The 20,034-nt window shown below is 35.9% G+C and overlaps 7 protein-coding genes across 7 annotated transcripts; 2 read left to right on the top strand and 5 right to left on the bottom strand.

Annotated features, from left to right (window-relative positions):
• Nucleotides 1-876: 876 nt before the first annotated feature.
• GCK72_013447 (uncharacterized protein) lies at nucleotides 877-1,233 on the top strand (the record flags this gene model as incomplete). Its single annotated transcript, XM_003088186.2, has 2 exons — nucleotides 877-1,017; nucleotides 1,123-1,233. 2 exons carry the CDS (start codon nucleotides 877-879, stop codon nucleotides 1,231-1,233), a joined length of 252 nt encoding a protein of 83 aa, XP_003088234.2.
• A 219-nt stretch (nucleotides 1,234-1,452) lies between these two features.
• GCK72_013446 (uncharacterized protein) lies at nucleotides 1,453-2,934 on the bottom strand (the record flags this gene model as incomplete). Its single annotated transcript, XM_003093592.2, has 4 exons — nucleotides 1,453-1,656; nucleotides 1,837-2,040; nucleotides 2,090-2,248; nucleotides 2,755-2,934. 4 exons carry the CDS (start codon nucleotides 2,932-2,934, stop codon nucleotides 1,453-1,455), a joined length of 747 nt encoding a protein of 248 aa, XP_003093640.2.
• Nucleotides 2,935-3,976: 1,042 nt separating this feature from the next.
• GCK72_013445 (uncharacterized protein) lies at nucleotides 3,977-5,711 on the bottom strand (the record flags this gene model as incomplete). The annotated part of the gene is made up of 4 exons (XM_003093593.2): nucleotides 3,977-4,162; nucleotides 4,267-4,470; nucleotides 4,522-4,680; nucleotides 5,262-5,711. The coding sequence occupies 4 exons, from the start codon at nucleotides 5,709-5,711 to the stop codon at nucleotides 3,977-3,979; spliced, it is 999 nt and encodes a 332-aa protein (XP_003093641.2).
• Nucleotides 5,712-6,534: 823 nt separating this feature from the next.
• GCK72_013443 (uncharacterized protein) lies at nucleotides 6,535-10,909 on the top strand (the record flags this gene model as incomplete). Its single annotated transcript, XM_003088890.2, has 9 exons — nucleotides 6,535-6,627; nucleotides 6,675-7,182; nucleotides 7,230-7,289; nucleotides 7,338-7,600; nucleotides 7,652-7,765; nucleotides 8,718-9,106; nucleotides 9,284-9,606; nucleotides 9,659-10,718; nucleotides 10,768-10,909. 9 exons carry the CDS (start codon nucleotides 6,535-6,537, stop codon nucleotides 10,907-10,909), a joined length of 2,952 nt encoding a protein of 983 aa, XP_003088938.2.
• On the bottom strand, nucleotides 6,983-8,559 carry GCK72_013444 (uncharacterized protein; the record flags this gene model as incomplete). Its single annotated transcript, XM_053729856.1, has 4 exons — nucleotides 6,983-7,122; nucleotides 7,903-8,151; nucleotides 8,197-8,302; nucleotides 8,353-8,559. 4 exons carry the CDS (start codon nucleotides 8,557-8,559, stop codon nucleotides 6,983-6,985), a joined length of 702 nt encoding a protein of 233 aa, XP_053584628.1.
• A 169-nt stretch (nucleotides 10,910-11,078) lies between the features above and the next one.
• Nucleotides 11,079-12,353, bottom strand: GCK72_013442 (uncharacterized protein; the record flags this gene model as incomplete). Its single annotated transcript, XM_003093576.2, has 4 exons — nucleotides 11,079-11,258; nucleotides 11,343-11,552; nucleotides 11,639-11,797; nucleotides 11,916-12,353. 4 exons carry the CDS (start codon nucleotides 12,351-12,353, stop codon nucleotides 11,079-11,081), a joined length of 987 nt encoding a protein of 328 aa, XP_003093624.2.
• Nucleotides 12,354-15,729: 3,376 nt separating this feature from the next.
• GCK72_013441 (uncharacterized protein) lies at nucleotides 15,730-17,325 on the bottom strand (the record flags this gene model as incomplete). Its single annotated transcript, XM_053729855.1, has 4 exons — nucleotides 15,730-15,912; nucleotides 16,039-16,248; nucleotides 16,424-16,582; nucleotides 16,879-17,325. 4 exons carry the CDS (start codon nucleotides 17,323-17,325, stop codon nucleotides 15,730-15,732), a joined length of 999 nt encoding a protein of 332 aa, XP_053584627.1.
• Between the last annotated feature and the right edge of the window lie 2,709 nt (nucleotides 17,326-20,034).

Genomic DNA, 20,034 nt, shown 5'->3' with positions numbered 1-20,034 from the left:
AGAAAGACATGCTGATTCTTTCCCGGTTCGGATTTTTTCCAGTTTGAATTAATATAAACATTAAATATTTCACAGATGACCAGGAAACTTGGCATCATATAAATCCATGGGAGAGTAGCGAATGCTGTTGGAAATTGTTTCCAATTAAATTCATAGTTTATATAGGATTCGTCGAAATGAACAGTCCCATTTAATGAAGACGAATTGAAGGATACAGACATTTTGGAACAAATTTTTGATAATTTTTTGAGAAAAACTGGTAATAGGAGGAGATGTTAAATTAGGCTATGACAGGTGGTAATTCAAGACTTATTTGTGATTCAATGGAAACTGAAAACACAAAAATTTGTCATCGACGAGAAATTATTCTTTGCTGGAAATTGTGATTCAGTGTTAGGCTTCTGAATGTACATAAAATAAATTTTCAGTAATAAATCAGAGGTTTTTCAAACATAAATCAAGTTTATTCTAAGAATGATCTATTGAAATTTCTATTTAGAAACTGACTTTTATTGGTTTTTTTTTTCGCTTTTTCCGGTAGTATTTACAAGCCTCTGTTATGATCTTTACACATGTAGCTTGTCTGAAAAAGGCAGCTGAAAACCTTACTAGGATAGGATACGGCAATTTCAGATTAATATTTCCTAATTATAAAAAGCAACGGCTTTGATGCGAAAAGAAAAGTCAAACGATTTTGAATCCAACGAATAGACATTGCTGATCTTCTAAACTCTCTGGAACATAAAAAATCTCCTTTAAAAAACTAGCAAAACCTGAACAATCTGAAAATATTTATTGCCACAAACAAAACTATAAAAAGCTGAACAGTATAAAACCTAATAAAATCTGAAAAGAATGAGATTCAAGAAGTTAAAAATGATTTCCCGTCTTCTCCTGTTCACACTGTTGTTTGTCTCCTTGACAACTTCAATTGACCTAACTACTTGTGCTCGAATGGATGTTCCGATTCTCAGCAAGGCGGCTCGCGGCCTTTGTATTACCAGTTGTAGTATGCAGGTAATGATACAGTTGAAAAATTTCACTGTCATGGTTATTTTTGATAAATGTTGGAATGATTAAAAACCAATCATGTTACTTCAAATCGTACGATTAAAATTTCAGAACTGTGGCACCGGAAATTGTCAGAAACGAGGTGGCCGTCCAACTTGTGTGTGCAGTCGTTGTGCGAAAGGAGGTGGAAATATTCCATTAGCAGCTTTTATCAAGGGATAACTGGAAATTATTTTGAATTGAATCGAATGAAAATGTTCACTTTTACAAAATTCTGTTTTTGTTTGTAGAGTCCCGAGTATACTTTTAATCGGAAGATTTATTAGAATACCAAACGAGAGATTTAATTTTTAATTATATTGAATTAACGGCATCAACTTTATTCTTAAAAGGATTCAAAATTAAATAAAGTAAGAAACAGAAAAAAGTTATTCCAAATCCTCAAACAGTGGTTCTTTTGGTGGTTCTCTTTTGTGAACTTGTGGAGAACATTGCTTCCATATCAGTTGAAGGTTTCTTGAATACTGGATGAGTCAAATAAAACAACCAAGTAGTTACACAAGTCTGTAGATCATTTCCAAATGGACGTACGATTTCAGCATAAGATACATAGTCATGAGTCCCGGCGAAAGAGATGTACAGGATCTGAAAATAGGTTGACTTCGAAATACGTTGATTTCTGAGTGTCAGAAACAGAGCAAAGTTCATTCTGCTCTTATTTTATGTAGACTTAAATCATTCATCTGGTTTTCCGTTTCAATTACTCTGTGTATTGCTTGTCTTGTTTTATTCCACAGTCTGGTGGTAATATCAATGAAAACTAACCAGAAAAATGCCATTGATTGCATACGAAGCAATCATTGACAAGGTGGTAATCGTCATTGACAACTCTGCTTTGTATGATGATTTACTTTTGTTCACCAATTTCGATTTTGCCTTTACAACTTTACAAAAGAGAATCACATTGGCAGCGACGGAAGCAGACATCCAGAACACGAGGTTATAGAGATGGAAGTAACCGTTACGAAGCTGAAAACTTTCAGATTATGGTCCATATCCAGTGAAATCTTGAACTTACTCCGAATGCAGATTGAGTGTAATAAATTGTCACTGATCCAAATGGATAAGGGAATGAAGCTTGTTTACATATTCCGAGAGCTGGTATAAAATAAAATGTGAAGCAGATTGGGTAAACTAGGAACAATGGAACTCCGATGTTGACTAGTTTTGCATTTATCTGAAAACAATTTCTTTGGAAGTTTCAGAAATTTTATTCGTGTTTCAGAATCTAATTAAATGGTTTTCAATCGAACAATTGTATTCTCTCCTGAATTCTACTACATATAATTCAAAAGTCTGATCATCAGAAAACCAGAACTCCGTGTAAGTTCACTCAACTATAATATATTTGACCACTGCCTTTTTTTAGGGATCGACACGAACTGGCACCAACTGATAGTTTGGTCAAGCGTGGTTTTGACAGCGTTCTTATTAGTGGAGAGAAAACATGGGGCATCGGGAAGACAAAAGTTTCAGAGGAAGACACAAGTCAGAGAGTTTTTTATGATGAAATTAATAGGGTTATTGTTTGAACTTATATTGATATTGGGAGTTAAACTGTGAAAAGGGCTTCGGGATTCGAATTTAGTTTCTGGTTTGGAATATAATTGAACGATCTTAGAATCTATGAGTACCGTATCTGATCAACCCAAACCTCATCCCATATCTGAAACAGAAAATTACCTCGTTATGATTACTTGGAAACAATACGATGAACAATCGAACCACAGGCATCAAAAATGGAATAGCCATAGCCAAATAAGTGAAATATAATGTCAAGAACACTATCATTTTCAGCCAATGATTCGGAGTAATAGTTGCACACCAGGCAGTGATTATCCCACTTGATGGGAACCTTGTCATGAAATAATCGAATACAAAAAGGGCAAAACAAGTCAATTGAGATAAGGAAATTATCAGAAGAACATGTCGATCTATCTTGTGGGATGAACCTTTCTTACTGAATTTGAAGAAAGTTTTGAAGATTTTACACATAATGAAAAAGCTTGGAATAATATAAAACCATGGAACCACTGCAATGTACGTACTGAAATGATTCCAGTCGTACTTGAAATCTATGTAAGTTTGATTGAAATGAATTCCAGGCCAAGTGATGTTAGAAGACATAGTTTTGAATTGGAGAATTCGGTGATTTCAATGAATGAATGATATGGGTGATATTTTATGGAATACGTGACAATATTCAGTTGTCTAGACGCTTGACCAAATAAAAAATAGCCTTTCTCTGAAAATAAATGATGGGAGGAAGTATCCGATCATCCGACCGTAGGGGATAACAACGGTTGGTTGAGCGCGAAATTTATATTCTCAGAATTGAAAATAAATCTATTTTTCAGATAGCAACCTTTTGAGTGTCGACTCACATGTCTCTACAAAAAAGTATATTTTTCGGCTAAAGGTTGTGAGAATGTCGGGTCGAAAGATCTTGGATGAAAGATTCTGAAGAATGGAAAAGATCTTTCATAGGTTGAGATCGTGGGAAGTTAATTTGCAGATATTGAATACAGATTTCGAAATTTGAGTCATCAGGAACAGGATCATTAACGAGTTCAAGGATAAAACAATATCTTTTAACTGATTTTTCAGATACGCACATATCTTTATATGCACATGAAGTTATCAGAAACTGATAATCAACTTGGAATACTTGTCTTTTCACGGGTCACTGTAGCACTACTTAAATTCGTCAATTTTCTCGAATTTGAGCAAAAAAATGCCCCAAAAACTACATTTTCAAAAATTATTGCTGAAAAAAACTTGAAACGTGGGAAACGTCCCCTCACCCGGGCCGGAGAAAATATTGAAATCGGCCCGGCCCGTGACAAGTATGTAACTTCTGAGATATACATAGAAAAGCAATAACAACTTCATGACAACAAAGAACTCAATGAGAATGTGAATGGAAGATTTCTATTGTAGAAGACGGATAAATGGTTTTCCGTTTAAATACTGGATGGGTTAAGAAGAAAACCCATGAGATGACACAAGTTTGCATATCGTTTCCAAATGGACGGATGATTACAGTATACGATGTGAAGGAGTTGGCTCCATAGGCGAATATATAGAAGAGCTAAAAAAAAAGATTGAAAAATCAGATATGTAGGTTTTTAGCTGAGAAATAATCATCATAAGAAACAGGAACTGATTTCTTTTTCAAAATTCGCTAAAACTTACCACAAAAACTCCATTCAACAAATAAAATAATATAATTGCTAACGTCGTTACAGTAATTGAAAACTCTGCTTTATACGATGCACCCGCTGTTTGAACAATTTGAGATTTCGCTTTGTTCACTTTGAAGAGTAAAACGAGATTGATGATCACAGAGATAACCAACCAAAAAAATATACTGTACAGGTTGAAATACGAGTTACGAAGCTGGAATTAGTCATAAGTTGATTTCAATTTTCAGTATCCAAAAGAACTCACTCCAAACCAAGAGTTGGTATAGTAGATCCATACAGCTCCAAATGGATAAGGGTACTCGTAAGACTTGCAGACTCCGAGAGCTGGGATCAGATAGAAAGTGAAACAGATTGGATAGGCTGAGAGCAGCGGGACGATGGCTCGAATCAGGTTCGAATTGATCTGGAACTCACGCAAAGATGACAGTATAATTTCTCAACAAATATTGAATTTCTCAATCTCTTGAAAAAGTAACTTCCGGAAGTTGAGATTGCATCTCTATTGTTTGTTTCATAGTATTTAAGAGCATACTATAAACTCGAGACTCCAATTTATTCTGATTTTTCTGCTTTTGAATATTCCCCACAGATGAGTCTCGAGTATGTCCTTCTGCTAATCCCCGCTAATTGGTATTTTCGAATTTGAAAGAACAGACGGCGTCTGTGTCGTCATATCCTACAATTTGAGTTAGTAACTGAGACTGCGACGTGACAGTGATTACCAGATGATTCGGAATGTGAGTTTGGAAAAAAGTTTATGTACTTTTGCAATAAAATATATTTTGGTGACAGTTTTTCAGAGAATCCTGTGATATTTTTTTAGTTATGTAAGACATTCAAATGAAAGAAACTCTTTTGATTATAGATTTTCTACATATATAAAATGTTTCATGCACAACCGAAAACATCAGTTTATCAGGCAAGTTTCATTCGCAATACCTGTATACCAAAAAAACTTTGTTTCTGGTTCATACGGAAACTCACCTTTCTGTGAGACTTCGGGTACATGACTATCACCAGGCGAATTAATGGAAGTAAGATAGGAAAAGCTAAAGACAAATAGTTTGTGTAGAGAGCCAGAAACAGTATGACCTTGAGCCAATGATTCGGATGAATACTTGCACAATACGAAGTGAAAACTCCAGTTGCTGGAAGTCTTGTCATGAAATAATCGAAGAAAAACGATGCGAAACAAGCAAATTGCGACAGGGAAATAGCCAGGAAGACATGTCGATTCACATCGGTTTCCAACTTTGTATCACTAGATTTCAAATAGATTCTGAATATTTTACAGATAATAATAAAGCTTGGAATAATATAAATCCATGGAACAACTGCCAATGGAACTGAGAAGTTGATCCAATCGAATTGGTAATCAATATAAGATTGATTGAAATGGATAGTATTAGGATATAGGGAAGAGTTATTCGACATAAATCTTGAATTATGAAAGATAACAAATTCCTGTTAGAATGAATAACAAGAGCCTGCGCCTCGTGGGTATCTGATTAGAGCCTGCTCTAACTAAGCATAATTTGAGTGACGACTCTCCGGGGGATATTCAAATTTTAATCTAGATCTTCGCTCTAGAGGTGCTATTTCTTGTGATGACTCCTCCTTTTTAAAAATGTAAGATCAAAAGTTTATAATTTTGAAGCTCCCGGGAGTGAGATGTGTGTATAGTTTGATAAGAAATAATTTTGTAGTTTTGAATAAGAAGTTTCTTGGAAAACTTTTTGTTTCAGTTTCATTCTCATGATTTGTACAAGTTAGACTACTGAAATAATAGGGTTGTGATAACTAGATTGTATCGTTTACTGTAAAGAACTCAGCTGAGAAGCGGATGTTTTCATTTATTTTATAAGCTCTTGCAAATGTTTCAACTGCTGTTTCAATTGATGAATTGATGAGTTTCAATACTGTTCCGCTAATTTAGCTAATGTGTACTTTTTCATTTTGAAGTTCAGCATAAACTCTCAAACATGGCAAAAGTTATTTTTTGTAAACCTAAATATGCAATAATATTTATGTTTCTTTCAAGTACATTGATTGCAATCTTCTGTTAATGAACCCATAACTGTACAAGTGAGAGACACGATTAACACACACTTGACGCGAGAGACGCAGACACACGAGAACAGTTTTCGCATGTTGGCGGCAGATTTGTATTTCAATTTTCTCTCATTTTCTTTCGATTTTCACGAAGTTTCTATTTTTTCAAGAATTTTTACTGTATTTTATGAAATTTCAGTATAAAATGAACAAAAGTCGAGGAACAGAGCTCGTGGCACCAAGAAAAACAATTCAGTTCGGCGGATATACGTTTGTGGAGCCGGATTTGAATTTTAAAGTGAGTATAAAGCAGTTTTCTTTGAAAAAAATTTGAAAAAATGTCAGGCACCAATTTTCTCGTGTTGTGGATCGATTCAAGATGCATCTTGCGATAAAGAATTCGAAGAATCCGACGAGGAGATAGAAGAAGTGCCGCCACAGCCACAATCATATCAATCGGCTCCTTCGTCAAGTTATAATAAACCCGGACCGAGCAGTTCTAATAGTTATCAGAATGAGCCGATGAATAACAGCTGGAACCGACAACAAAACTATCAAACGAATTCGAATTCTTATCACCACGAAGATGATGATGACATATTTATAGACGAACAACCGGCGTATCGACAAGTCGACAAACCGGCAGCGAGAAGCTATGACGTTGACGATGATCCGATGGATGACAGCTTTGAGAATTTCCACGCAACAAGTTCAGAAGTGCAAGGAGTTCCCGATGAACCAGACGCCGCTAATGACAGCTTTGATGATTTCGAATCAATTCCAGCCGCGACCACTAAAAGTTTAGCAACACTTCAGAAATCAAATTCAGAGTCAACTTTGAATCAGAGACATGGTTCGTTTTCTAGATTTCTCAATATTTATTCACACAAAGTTTTATAGATATGCACGGAAGATTCCGAGGATTTTTGCAAGACGATAGTGAGGAATTTAATAATGAATGTAAGCAAGTTTCTCAAAGACGAAATTAATTACAATTATTATCTTCAGTGGAATTACTCGGCGCCGACATGAACGAAGAACTCTACAGCACTCTTAAATCGAAATTCGGATTCAATCAATTCAGACATCGTCAGAAACAGTGTATCCTTTCGACTTTAATGGGCAACGACACGTTTGTTCTGATGCCGACTGGAGCTGGAAAGAGTCTGTGCTACCAGCTGCCGGCTGTAATTCTACCTGGAGTCACCGTGGTTGTGTCGCCGCTTCGGTCGTTAATTGAGGATCAGAAAATGAAAATGAAAGAATTGGGAGTGAGTTCTTCTCAAAAATACAGGCAGATTGAATCAATATTGCTTTTTCAGATTGGCTGTGAAGCTCTGACTGCTGACCTATCGGCTGGAGCACAAGAAGACATTTACGCTGATCTGACTTCAGAGAATCCAACGATAAAATTGCTTTACGTAACACCGGAAAAGGTAAAATCAAGACGTTTTATTTCAGGAAAAATTCAATTTACAAAACATATTTTTAATTAGTGTGAATCAGTGTCATCTTCTCACATTCTTCGCCTTTTTCGTCGGCTTCCCCCCACCAAGTTGCTCCTGAAGCAAACTTCTTTCCAGATTTTGTCGTTCCAACAGTCTCATCACTTGATCAGCTTTATTCTCAAATTCCATTTCATTCTTCATTCTCTCTTGCTCGATCTCCATTTCGTGACGTCTTCTTTCATCTTCCAGTTCCCTTTCTTGCTCCCTTCTGTTCTCTTCCAACTGCCTCTCTTCGTCTTGTCGTCGAGCAGTTTTTTCACAACTTTTTAGAAATTTTCTCATATAGAAAACGACAACGAGGTGGGGAACAAGACCTGGAAATCATCGGTTCAATTGGAGGACCTATTTTTGAAACTTACTGAACACAAAGAACAAATAAAGAAAAATAAGCTTCCAATTTTTCGAGCCGATAAGACAGAATGCTCCAAATAATGAAATGATCAAGCACGGAGTACCAACAGTAGCCTGAACGTTTCACAGTCAAAGAAGCTATCATTAACTCGGTATGGACTCACCATCACCCAAAAAACCTTATTCACGAACAAGTCCATAATTAGGAGCATTGGAATTGCAGTCCATAGCAAGAAGACCACAAAATTCGGAACTCTTTCAAAGAATCCGTTTTGAAAAGAAGTTCCAAAAGTTATGGCTAACGTAACTACAATACAGAATAGTGACCAGAGCCATATACAAATGAGTAATTTGTTTTTAGTGAACTCCATTGAGAAAGGGAATGAGTAGCTTATCAGTTGACTTATATTTAAAAGTTAGGTGGCTTATCAGTAAGAGTTTACACCGGAAACTGAAAACAAATTACATCATTTATGAGGAAAAGTACTATCTATAATGAGGAATAAATATATTATTCATTTAATTTCAGATCAGTGCATCGGGTCGTCTCATTTCTGTTTTCTACACCCTCCATCGTCGGGGCCTACTCGCCCGATTCGTCATCGATGAGGCTCATTGTGTATCACAATGGGGACACGATTTCCGTCCAGACTACACGAAACTCAGCACGCTACGAGAGAAATTCCACAATCCCCCTGTTCCAATTATTGCTCTAACTGCCACAGCGACTCCGAAAATCGTCACCGACGCTAGAGATAATTTGAAAATGCAAAACTCGAAACTATTCATCAGTTCATTTGTTCGAGATAATTTGAAATACGATTTGATTCCGAAAGCTGCGAAATCGTTGATTAATGTTGTGGAGAAGATGAAACAATTGTATCCGGGAAAATCGGGAATTGTTTATTGCCTGTCTAGGTATGTCGAGCCATATTATTCTAGTTTAGTTGTTTTCAACACATTTTCATTTATTTTAAAATATTTTTCGGTAGAAAACAAACTGAAGATCGAAAGATATCGATTAAAATTGTGAAACTCGATGATATTTTAAAAGATTTTTCAAAAAAAGGCAAAATATACTCTTGATTTATTCAGAAAAGAATGCGAAACCGTCCAAATGATGCTCACAAAAGCAGGTCTTTCTGCAGAAGTATACCACGCCGGTCTCAATGATGGTCTCCGAGTTTCAGTTCAAAAAGGATGGCTCGCCAACAAATTTGATGTGATCTGCGCTACAATTGCATTTGGAATGGGAATCGATAAACCAGATGTTCGATTTGTCATCCATTACAGTCTTCCGAAATCAATCGAAGGATACTATCAAGAGACTGGTAGAGCTGGTAGAGATGGAATGCCGTCGTATTGTTTGATGCTCTATTCATATCATGATTCGATTCGTTTGAGGCGGATGATTGAAGGTTTGTAACAGAACCATCGGGGAATCAGAATTTTGACTTCATAATTTTTCAGAAGGGAATACGACAACCGGTGTCCGATCGATGCATCTCAACAATGTTCTTCAAGTTGTTGCTTACTGTGAAAACGTTTCCGTCTGTCGACGAAAGATGCTCGTGGAGCATTTTGGAGAGGTCTACGATGAGCAGTCGTGTAGAAATAGCAAGACTCCGTGTGATGTCTGTGAACGACAACGAAAAAATCCAGAAGCAATTCGCTTGTTTGACGTCTCGAATGACGCTTTATCGATTATGCAATGCTTGCCACGTATGCAGAAAGCCACTTTGAAGTACATATCAGAACTTTATCGTGGAAATCTCATCAAGAAGACATCAGAACAGGCGGTTCGTATGGGACACACAAAGCTTCCGTTCTACTCGAAAGGCGCAGGAATGACGGAACAAGATGCGTTGAGATTCGTTCGAAAGTTGGTGATCGAGGGATTAGTTCACGAAAGGTTGTACTCTATTCCGAATCAGACAGCTGCTGTGTTGGCGTATGCAGAATTGACGGAAGCTGGAAAAGAGATAGCAAGTGGAAAGAAACAAGCAAAAGTGTATCTTCACATTGTGACGTGCGAGAAAAAACGAAAGAACGCTGGTTTGATTGAATTGTCGAATATGAATACAGTATCAGAGGCACAAGCATTGAAAGAGAGACATATGGTCAAGCATGGCGATGTCTTCACAAAATGCCTTCAAGATCTCACACAACTGATCACTGCCGTCGCCGAGAGTTCAGGTCTTTCGGGTCCATATTCGATTGTGTCTCGAGAGGGAATCGAACAGATCGCTGCACTTCTGCCACGTACGAATTCAGACCTCTTGCGGATTGACTCAATGACTCAAATCAAAATTACAAAGTATGGTCGTCTTATCATGGAGCTTCTGGCAACATATTGGAAACAAGTCGATGAAAGAGAAGAAACAGAAATGAGGAATCAATTAGATAAACTGAAAAACGGAGAGATTGTGATGGGTGGATTTGCGACTTTGTCATCTGATAGCAACTTCCCACCGGCTCCGTACATGAAACCACTTGGAGGTGGAAGAGGAAGGAAACGAACGACTCCGGGGTACCATATTCTAGTTTTGGGAGTGACGAATTCATCTAAATAATTTCAGATTCTCATCTGGCCGAGCTGTCAAAAAACCACGTGCAGTTCCACCATCAGGTCGTGGAAAAACACGTGGAAGAGGAACGACAAAAGCGACGTCTGGATCAACTGGAATGAGAAAAAATATGTTCCCATCGACATTTTTCTAATATGTATCTCATTTTCTTCGAATATTATAGTTTTTCTTCGGGTTCATTTACGGTTACGCTTGTCTTGTCGTATAGAATTCTGTAGTATTTTTGAAAAATACAATTTTCTGTTTTAGTGAAAGTTCATAATAGTTTAGTGTGATCGTACAAAGAAAAGATATAATGTGGTCTATGCGGTGGCTACTCTCCTCTCAAACATTAATCCCGTATCATTATTTTTTTTGAAAACTGGATGAGTTCTATAGAAAATCCATGAGACTAAACAAGCTTGTGCATCATTTCCGAACGGTCGAGCCAACATTGTGTACGCCATTATAGAATGAGAACCATAAAATAGGTAGTAGGAAAGCTGAAAATGAATATTTATATCTTTCAGAGAATCAGGGAATATCTTCTGTTTCAGATTATACAATTGTAATGGAAAAAAACTAACCAAAGTTAACCCATTCGTCACATAAAACACAATCATTGCAATTGTAGTATAAGTGATTGAAACTTGAGCTTTATATGATATTCCACTAGTTTGTTGAGTGAATAATTGCTCTCTTGCGTGAGCAATTTTTATGAATAGAAGAATATTGGCAATGATAGAACACCCCAACCAAAATGATAAGTTGGCAAGGAAGAATGGAGTGTTCCGGAGCTGGAATAATAACTGTAATGAATGAAACAGCCACAAGAATTGAGTAACGGATAATAATACTTTTTTGTAACCGAAGAAAAACTCACCCCAAACGCTGGCCCGCTATAATAAATCCAAATGGATCCGAATGGATATGGATATTCTAATTGTTTGCAGGTACCAATGGCTGGAAACAGGAAAAATGTGAAACAAATCGGATAAATCAGGCCGAACGGGACAGTTATCATCATCATTATTGAGTTGATCTGGAAAATTATTTTACAGTTTTTCCTGTTTCATGGTGTCAGTGAATATGACTTGAATCAGGAAGTTTCAGTGCCTCTATGTTTGAGACAAAATTTATCTCACTTCTATGTCCCTCACCCTATTGTGATTCTTCGGATGCATCAGAATCATCAACCTAACCACCGGCATAAAAAATGGATAAACCATTGCCAGATAATTAGTGTACGATGCTAGGAAAGATATTACTAAAAGCCATGAATTTGGTGAAATTCCAGCACAATAAGAAGTGAATAATCCTGTTGCTGGGAGTCGTACGAGAAGATAATTGAATAAAAAGAATAGGAAACATGATATTTGGACGAGAGAAATCACTAAAAACACGTGTTGATTCTTCCCCGGTTCTACAGTATCCCAGTCCGTTGAGAAGTAGATTGCAGTGATTTTGAAGGTGACAACGAGAGTTGGAAGCATATAAATCCAGGGAACAAATGCGAGAATAGTCGGGAATCCATTCCATTCATAATGATAATTGAGGTATGATTGATTGAAATGAATAGTGTCAGGTGGAATAGACATGTCTGAAAATAGTGATCAGAACAGAAAAGAAGTGGAAGTGTTTGAGTAACAAAATGTTGAGTTGTTTTGCTTTTTGGAATAGGTTATTGAACATTGTGTCTCACTCCATAACTCTCATACAATCTGGTTACACCTGCTTCCCGGAATTAGAAAATAACACGGGGTGTGTGAGGTTGGAAAATGGGAAAATGGAGTGAGTGGTGATGACGTAGAGAACATTTTTAGATGAATTCAAAGAATACATACTTTCTGAAAACTAGATCTAAAATCGGCAGAATTTCTGAAGAAGTTATGTCAGTGAAACCGAGATTTCACATAGGGATAAATTCTTTATGATAAAGATGAACATTTCAAATTAAAGGAGGTGAGAACCCAAAAAAAAATGTTGGCTCAAAATTCGGTAACTGATTGCTCTGTGGGACCCGAACACATGACCGAACGCGCATGGGTACAAAACCGCAACCGGCTGAGCTACACGGCCGAGAACGCAGCTGCCCACTCGGGGCTATGATAAATGTGGGTGCTTCTCAATCACAATTTCGATCACAATTTTTTTGCGTTCTCACCTCCTTTAAGAGGCACTATCTGTAAGAGTGAGAATGTTTGTGTTGCGCCTTGGCACAGTTGCAAAAAGTTGTTTCAATCTGAACTCTTTTTACAGCATATATACCCCTATGGTAGTGATTTACAAAAAATATGTCACCAGTCCCCTATGACGTCATCATAGGAAAATATGACCAATAATTGACTTTTCACCCAAAAATTCATAAAAATTTCAATTTTTCAGATAACATTGGGAAACGTTAGTAACATGTTAGGAGTGTTTTTGACTACCCCTACACAAATTTCCAGCCCTCCAGACACCCAAGAAACAATTCAATTGAATTTTATTTTCATGTTTTTTCCACTTTTCTCGAAAAATCCCTCTAGAAGTCATAAAATTTCAAATCGTATTCGTATTCCCCGCAAAAAGTTCTATTAGGACCAATTAAAATCATAAAAAGTTAGGTGGACCATTTTGAGATTTTTCGATTTTTTCAAAAATCACATAAGGGTCCCCCCTTATGAAAAAAAATTTTTCACGAAAAATTTGAAAAAAAAAATTGATCCGAAAACAATCAGAATATTGATAACACACATAAAATAAACCAATTCCAAGATTTTACACCTCAGAAATTGGTTTGAACAGATTTCGTATTTTTCTTCATCAAAATTTTTTCCCATTTTTTGAGGTTTTCATCAATTATTTGTACAGAAGCCATAAAATTTCAACTTATGTATCAAATTCCTGCAGTATTTAACATACGATCCAATTGAAATCATCAAAAATTAGGTGGACCATTTTGAGATATTTTCATTTAATTTGAAAATCACATAAGGGTCCCCCCCATGGAAAAAAAATTTTATCGAAAAAATAATTCGACATCATTTTGACGCAAAAACGTTCAGCGCTTTGATAAAATATTACAAAACCATTTGTAAAAAAGTTTTGAACGTTTTTGCGTCAAAATGATGTCGAATTATTTTTTCGATAAAATTTTTTTTCCATGGGGGGGACCCTTATGTGATTTTCAAATTAAATGAAAATATCTCAAAATGGTCCACCTAATTTTTGATGATTTCAATTGGATCGTATGTTAAATACTGCAGGAATTTGATACATAAGTTGAAATTTTATGGCTTCTGTACAAATAATTGATGAAAACCTCAAAAAATGGGAAAAAATTTTGATGAAGAAAAATACGAAATCTGTTCAAACCAATTTCTGAGGTGTAAAATCTTGGAATTGGTTTATTTTATGTGTGTTATCAATATTCTGATTGTTTTCGGATCAATTTTTTTTTTCAAATTTTTCGTGAAAAATTTTTTTTCATAAGGGGGGACCCTTATGTGATTTTTGAAAAAATCGAAAAATCTCAAAATGGTCCACCTAACTTTTTATGATTTTAATTGGTCCTAATAGAACTTTTTGCGGGGAATACGAATACGATTTGAAATTTTATGACTTCTAGAGGGATTTTTCGAGAAAAGTGGAAAAAACATGAAAATAAAATTCAATTGAATTGTTTCTGGGGTGTCTGGGGGGCTAAAAATCTGTGTAGGTGTAGTCAAAAACACTCTAAACATGTACCGAAAGTTTCAGAAAGTTATCTGGAAAATTGAAATTTTTATGCATTTTTGGGTGAAAAGTCAATTATTGGTCATATTTTCCTATGATGACGTCATAGGGGACTGGTGACATATTTTTTGTAAATCACTACCATAGGGGTACATATGCTGTGAAAAGAGTTCAGATTGAAACAACTTTTTGCAACTGTGCCAAGAGGAATCCTCATCTTACAGACAACGCCTCTTAAGATTGGCTAAAAGTATGTCATCTCTTCCAGAAATCTTTCTGAAGAAGTTTTCTTCTAGCACTTGAACAAAAGAAAGAAATCGTTTTTTACTAAAACTGAATCAATTCCCATGGTTTGAGGAACACGAAATGACTGCTTTGATTCGAGGCAATCTCATTTTGATTTCAAGCTCCTGATATCACCTAATGACACGATAAAACTCCAAAATAACATGTATCACACTTCAAAATCAGAATCTTATTATGTTTCCGAGAAAATGTTTATGTTTCTGCAAGTTTTATTCGATTCAATGCACTCTTGGTTTGGCGTGTGTTTTTAAAACAAGCTTCAGTGAATGAAATATTCTCGAAGACTTCCCGTCCGGTATAAGAAAATCACATGAAACAGAAAGTTCGAAAGATTATTTTCTAATGAAGAATGCTATGGTTTGTGAGTACAAACTTGAGTCAAAAATAGCTCATATCCAAACATGAGTAAATAAAATGACCTGATCGTGGGAAACTCTGACTCAAGGAAGCATGTTTTCGAGATGTGTCATCTGCAATGAAAACATCACGATTATTACAAGTCCGCTCCACAAAAACGAACTATAAGGAAATTTCAGTTTCATGAGGAGAAGAAATATGACATTTTAAGATAATACTGGTGAATCGAAACTGTTTAAACCAAACCATTTTAGTATAGTTTCAAACATAGACGCTTTTCGCAACTATGCTCTACTGAAATCTATATCTTCCGCTCTTTTTCAGTTCCGATAGAGTGCTTATTCAAAACCACCGACCTGAAAGTTAATTCAGTAGAAATTATTTTTTACAGTGTCAGTGCTTTTGTTTTATCCTTCTGTTAACCAAATATACATTATGGTGTTCAATGAACTTCAAAGAGTCTCAAAATCCAAAAACTTGTCTGGAATGGCAGTTTGTAAATGTAACGACTTCCCGTTTCAATACAGTTTTTACGGTACTTCAAATTCATTTAATATTTCAAATTTTTATGCAATTCAACAAAAGTTCCCGAATTCATTTAGTGTGCTCTCTCCTTTCAAATGACATCTCCGTGTTAACTACAGCCTTTTTGAAAACTGGATGAGTGCAGTAGAATATCCACGCAACCATAACAATTTGTAGTTCATTTCCAAATGGTCTGAGGACAATACTGTAGGATAATAAGGAGTTTGTACCGTAGAATTGGTAGTAGGATAGCTAAAAATTGGTTTTAAATTATAGATATAGATTGTGGCATCGTAATTTTGAAAATTTCACTATTTCAAAATTTTAAGATAACTCGAATTCTAATTCAGTTCAGACCAAGTTATCTTGAAAACGTACTATAAAAATGCCATTTGTTACATAGAAGGTGATCATGACTACAGTAGTCTTTGTCACTGAAACTAGTGCTCGATGCGATATTCCACTGGTTTGAACTGTTATCAATCGTTCTTTTGCTTTTCTCAGTTTGTAGAAAAGAGCAATGTTTGCGATGATGGCGAAGATCAACCAGATGATTGAATTCGTCATGTAGAATGTCGAGTTTCTCATCTGAAGAAGAGAAAGGTTGAGAAGAAAATTGATGATAAAGATCGAACATATGAATTATGGAAATGTCTATAACACCTATAATTACTACAAAAATTTGTCATTTTCTAAGAATCCATTTGAGTGGGAGGAAAAATTGAAGTTTGATCTCGATTAATTTCAAAAAATCATGGCTCACCCCGAAAGCAGCTCCATAATAATAGACCCAAATGGATCCGAACGGATATGGATATTCCAATTGTTTACAAGTACCAATGGCTGGTAGCAGAAAGAATGTGCAAGCGATTGGGTAGATCAGGATTAGAGGGACACCGACAATCATTATTACAACGTTGTACTGAAATTTAAGATTCGAATGGTACGAGAGATGTCATGAAGTGTTTAAAGACCGATCTAGACCGAAATTCAGAGAAGAAGTAATAATTATCGTTTACACATTTCTTTTCGGTTTCAATGCGCTTTTATGTTCTCTCAAAAGCATCTACCGTAAAAACTGTAATAGAAGCGCATGCGCCTCTATTTTTCAACCCTCGTTCGCAGATGCGCCTCTATTACAGGGGTGCCTCTAATAAAGGGGCGCTTCTATTACAGTTTTTACGGTAGTTCTATTCATATCGCCGTAAAAGAACAAACCTTGTTATGATCTTTTGGATACATCAATATCATCAATCTTACTACTGGCATCAAGAAAGGAAATGCCATCGCACAATAATTACTATAAAAACCAAGAAATATCACCATTTTCAGCCAGTGATTCGGTGCAATTCCAGCACAATACGAAGTGAAATATCCTGTTGCTGGGAGACGAACCTCGATATAATCAAATACGAAAAAGATGTAACTGAAGATTAGGGAGAGAGAAATGACAAGAAAAACGTATTGATTCTTTCCAGCTTCCAATGTATCCCAGTCGGTTTTCAGGTAGACTGACGCAATTTTTAAGATTACAATTAGAGTGGGAAGCATGTAAAACCAGGGAATAATTGCCAGAACAGTTGGGAATCCATTGAATTCGTATTGATAATTCATGTAAGATTGATTGAAATGTACCGTTCCAGGTGGAATGAAAGAATCAGACATTTTGTTTTGAAGGAGCTTTGTTGAAGCTAGCGATAACTGAAAATTCGAGAATGGGTAAATTCAAAACAAGAGGAAAAGTGGTTGGGTAAAACTGAAAATTGAAGAAAGAGACACCCACCAATTATGGAAAATGTCGAGAGTAAACAAGAGAAAATTACATGGTTTCGTAGAGAGAAATGGGTGTGATTTCTTCTTCGAAAGTGTCAAAAATTGATTAGATTTTCTTATTTCTGATTCTTGATTGGAGAAGCAAACAGGGGGAAATAAGAGTGGAAATAGGTTTCTATGTTGTCGACATCGGAGAATATTAGATTTCAGAAAAGTGGGTCAGAAAGTGGACGTTTTTAATTCTTATCCGGAATCTTGATTTAGCAGTTATCAGAAGGGACTTCTGATAATGTTGGGAAACTGGACTCGAATTCATGAACATTACGAACATTACAAGTATTCAGAAAATTAAGATTATTCAGGTAAAAAATTGAAGTTTCATAAAGTTTTGGTAAAACTGGAGAGGTCTCACAATGAGTTCGTTTTTGGAAAGAAGAAAATTGACGACATTAAAATGATTTATAAATTTAGAAGATCAGATTCAAGAGATTCAAAAGTTCGGAAGACTTTATCTTTATCTAAGAAAGATACAAAACGGATCTTGAATGACCGAGAAGTTATGATGAGAACTTTCTGTTTCTCAATCACAAGAAATACATATTCGAGTAGTAAATAATCAATCAAGTAGTAAAACAAAGTGATGGACTGTGCTTAATTGGAATCCCAGAGCAACTTATCTACTAATTCCATTTGTGCACTTCCATTTAAGTTTGATTCCTCCATGATTCGATTGATCAGAAACCTTACTCAGAAAGTTAGTGACTATTACAGGTTCAAGAAATTCTGAATCTGAAACATTCGGTATTATGGAGTCGACTCGGCTGAAGGACAGAACAATATGGAGGAGTTGACTTAAACTTTTGAAGATACAGAGATTCTTCACTACAACGGAACTCATTTCGATACTCGAAGACTAGAGAAAAATGCTGGTTGGCACGATTAGAGAACTACAAGATACCTTAAATATTGTATTCTAACGGCATGCCGTTATATTTTTAAACTGCCTCCCAGAGAAATTTTGTGGTCTCAAAAACGCTTCAAAATTAAACGGAAAAGCGTTTAAGGATGTTTTATTTGCTGATCTAAAAATTAACTATGCACGCTGCTTCTAATCAGAACCAAGAAAAACCACCGGGGGGAATGTGTTCAGGAATTCTGAGTATTGATGGGGTACCGTTATAATACAGTATTTACGGTATGTTCTAAAATTAACTGTTTCTTAATTGCTAATTGATCTTCTAAATTGCATGCTATTCAATCCACATACTTTCAAATCACCCAGTTTTTATAGAAAAAACATAAGAATCATCATGAAAAAGTAAATAACAAGAAGAACAGTATGTCCCCAATTCATGAGCACCTCCTCGACTTGTCTTCTCGTATCCATTGGCCCTTCAACTGTCATCCGCATAAATCTCTTGATGAGAAGATGCAGAACTTCAGCTCGATAGATTTTTTCCTTTGAAATTCTAAAGAAGACGTCATCTACATCAGAAAAACCTAACTAAGTAAGTTTCTAGCCAAGATCCTGGTGATAGCAGTAATATAATATGGTTATCTAAAATCAAAATAATCACGAAAGTAATCCACAATTGTTATCTAATTCCAAATTTTTTGAGATTTTGACCACAAAGTTCAGATATTGAGTTTGCTGTTTCAAATTATTAATTACATTTATATCGTCGTTTAGATTTCCATTCACTAAACACAGGTAAAGTGCGCTTCAACCGTATGCGGATGGACCAGGTTTCTGGTCCGTAACTGATCCGTTATGGCTAATTTCACGACTGGCCAGTCGCGCACGGTCCGTTTCCAAAAATCGCGAACGGATAGAACACGGCTCTGTACTTTTGCGCAGAAACGCAATTGTCTCGCACGCGGTTGGAATACGGATTCGCGTACGGATCCGTTACCGATGGCTGAGGTCTGAGGGACTAAAGACTGCACCCTCGTCCATCTAATTTTTTCTTGCTGAATTATTTATTTTTCTTGTTTGTTTTCTAATTTTGAGCTTTTTTCATTCGCGATCGTTCGAATTCAAAATCTTGGTTTAATAAATTTTACTCGCATGAGGATTGCATCGGAAGCCGTCGATACATTTGACTTTCCATGGAATTATCCCAAATTTATTACTTTTCAGAAAATGATTAACGGCGACAGAAGGAAAAGATGGACGTTCGGGCCTCCGCCAGCTGCATAAAAAGGATAAACGGCTAAGAATGGAAGTAAGTATCGCCAATTCAAAATAATATCTTAATCAATTTTTTTCAGAAATTCGGCAGTTAACAAGGGAAATGGTGCAGAGTTCGAATGGAACAATGCGGTAAAAGGAGCTACAAAATTGTACTGTACTCTCAATATTCCGATTTCAGGAGTACAAGAACGGTCAAATCAGAAGTCATCCGCCGTCTCCGTCCCAGATTCGAACCTATTTTTGTGAACCTAATTATCCCAATTTTATGTGATTTTTATGTATTTATTTATGTATTAATTATGTTACATATTTATTTAATTTTATGTATTTATGCATTAAATGTTATCTTTTTCAGAGTAAACAAAATAAAATATCCATTTTGTATGGTTTGACTGGAAAAACCGGGG

Source organism: Caenorhabditis remanei, chromosome IV (genome assembly GCF_010183535.1).
Source record: "Caenorhabditis remanei strain PX506 chromosome IV, whole genome shotgun sequence".
NCBI lineage: Eukaryota > Metazoa > Nematoda > Chromadorea > Rhabditida > Rhabditidae > Caenorhabditis > Caenorhabditis remanei.
The sequence above is the reverse complement of the archived record's forward strand: the minus strand, read 5'-3'. Positions and strand labels throughout refer to the sequence as shown.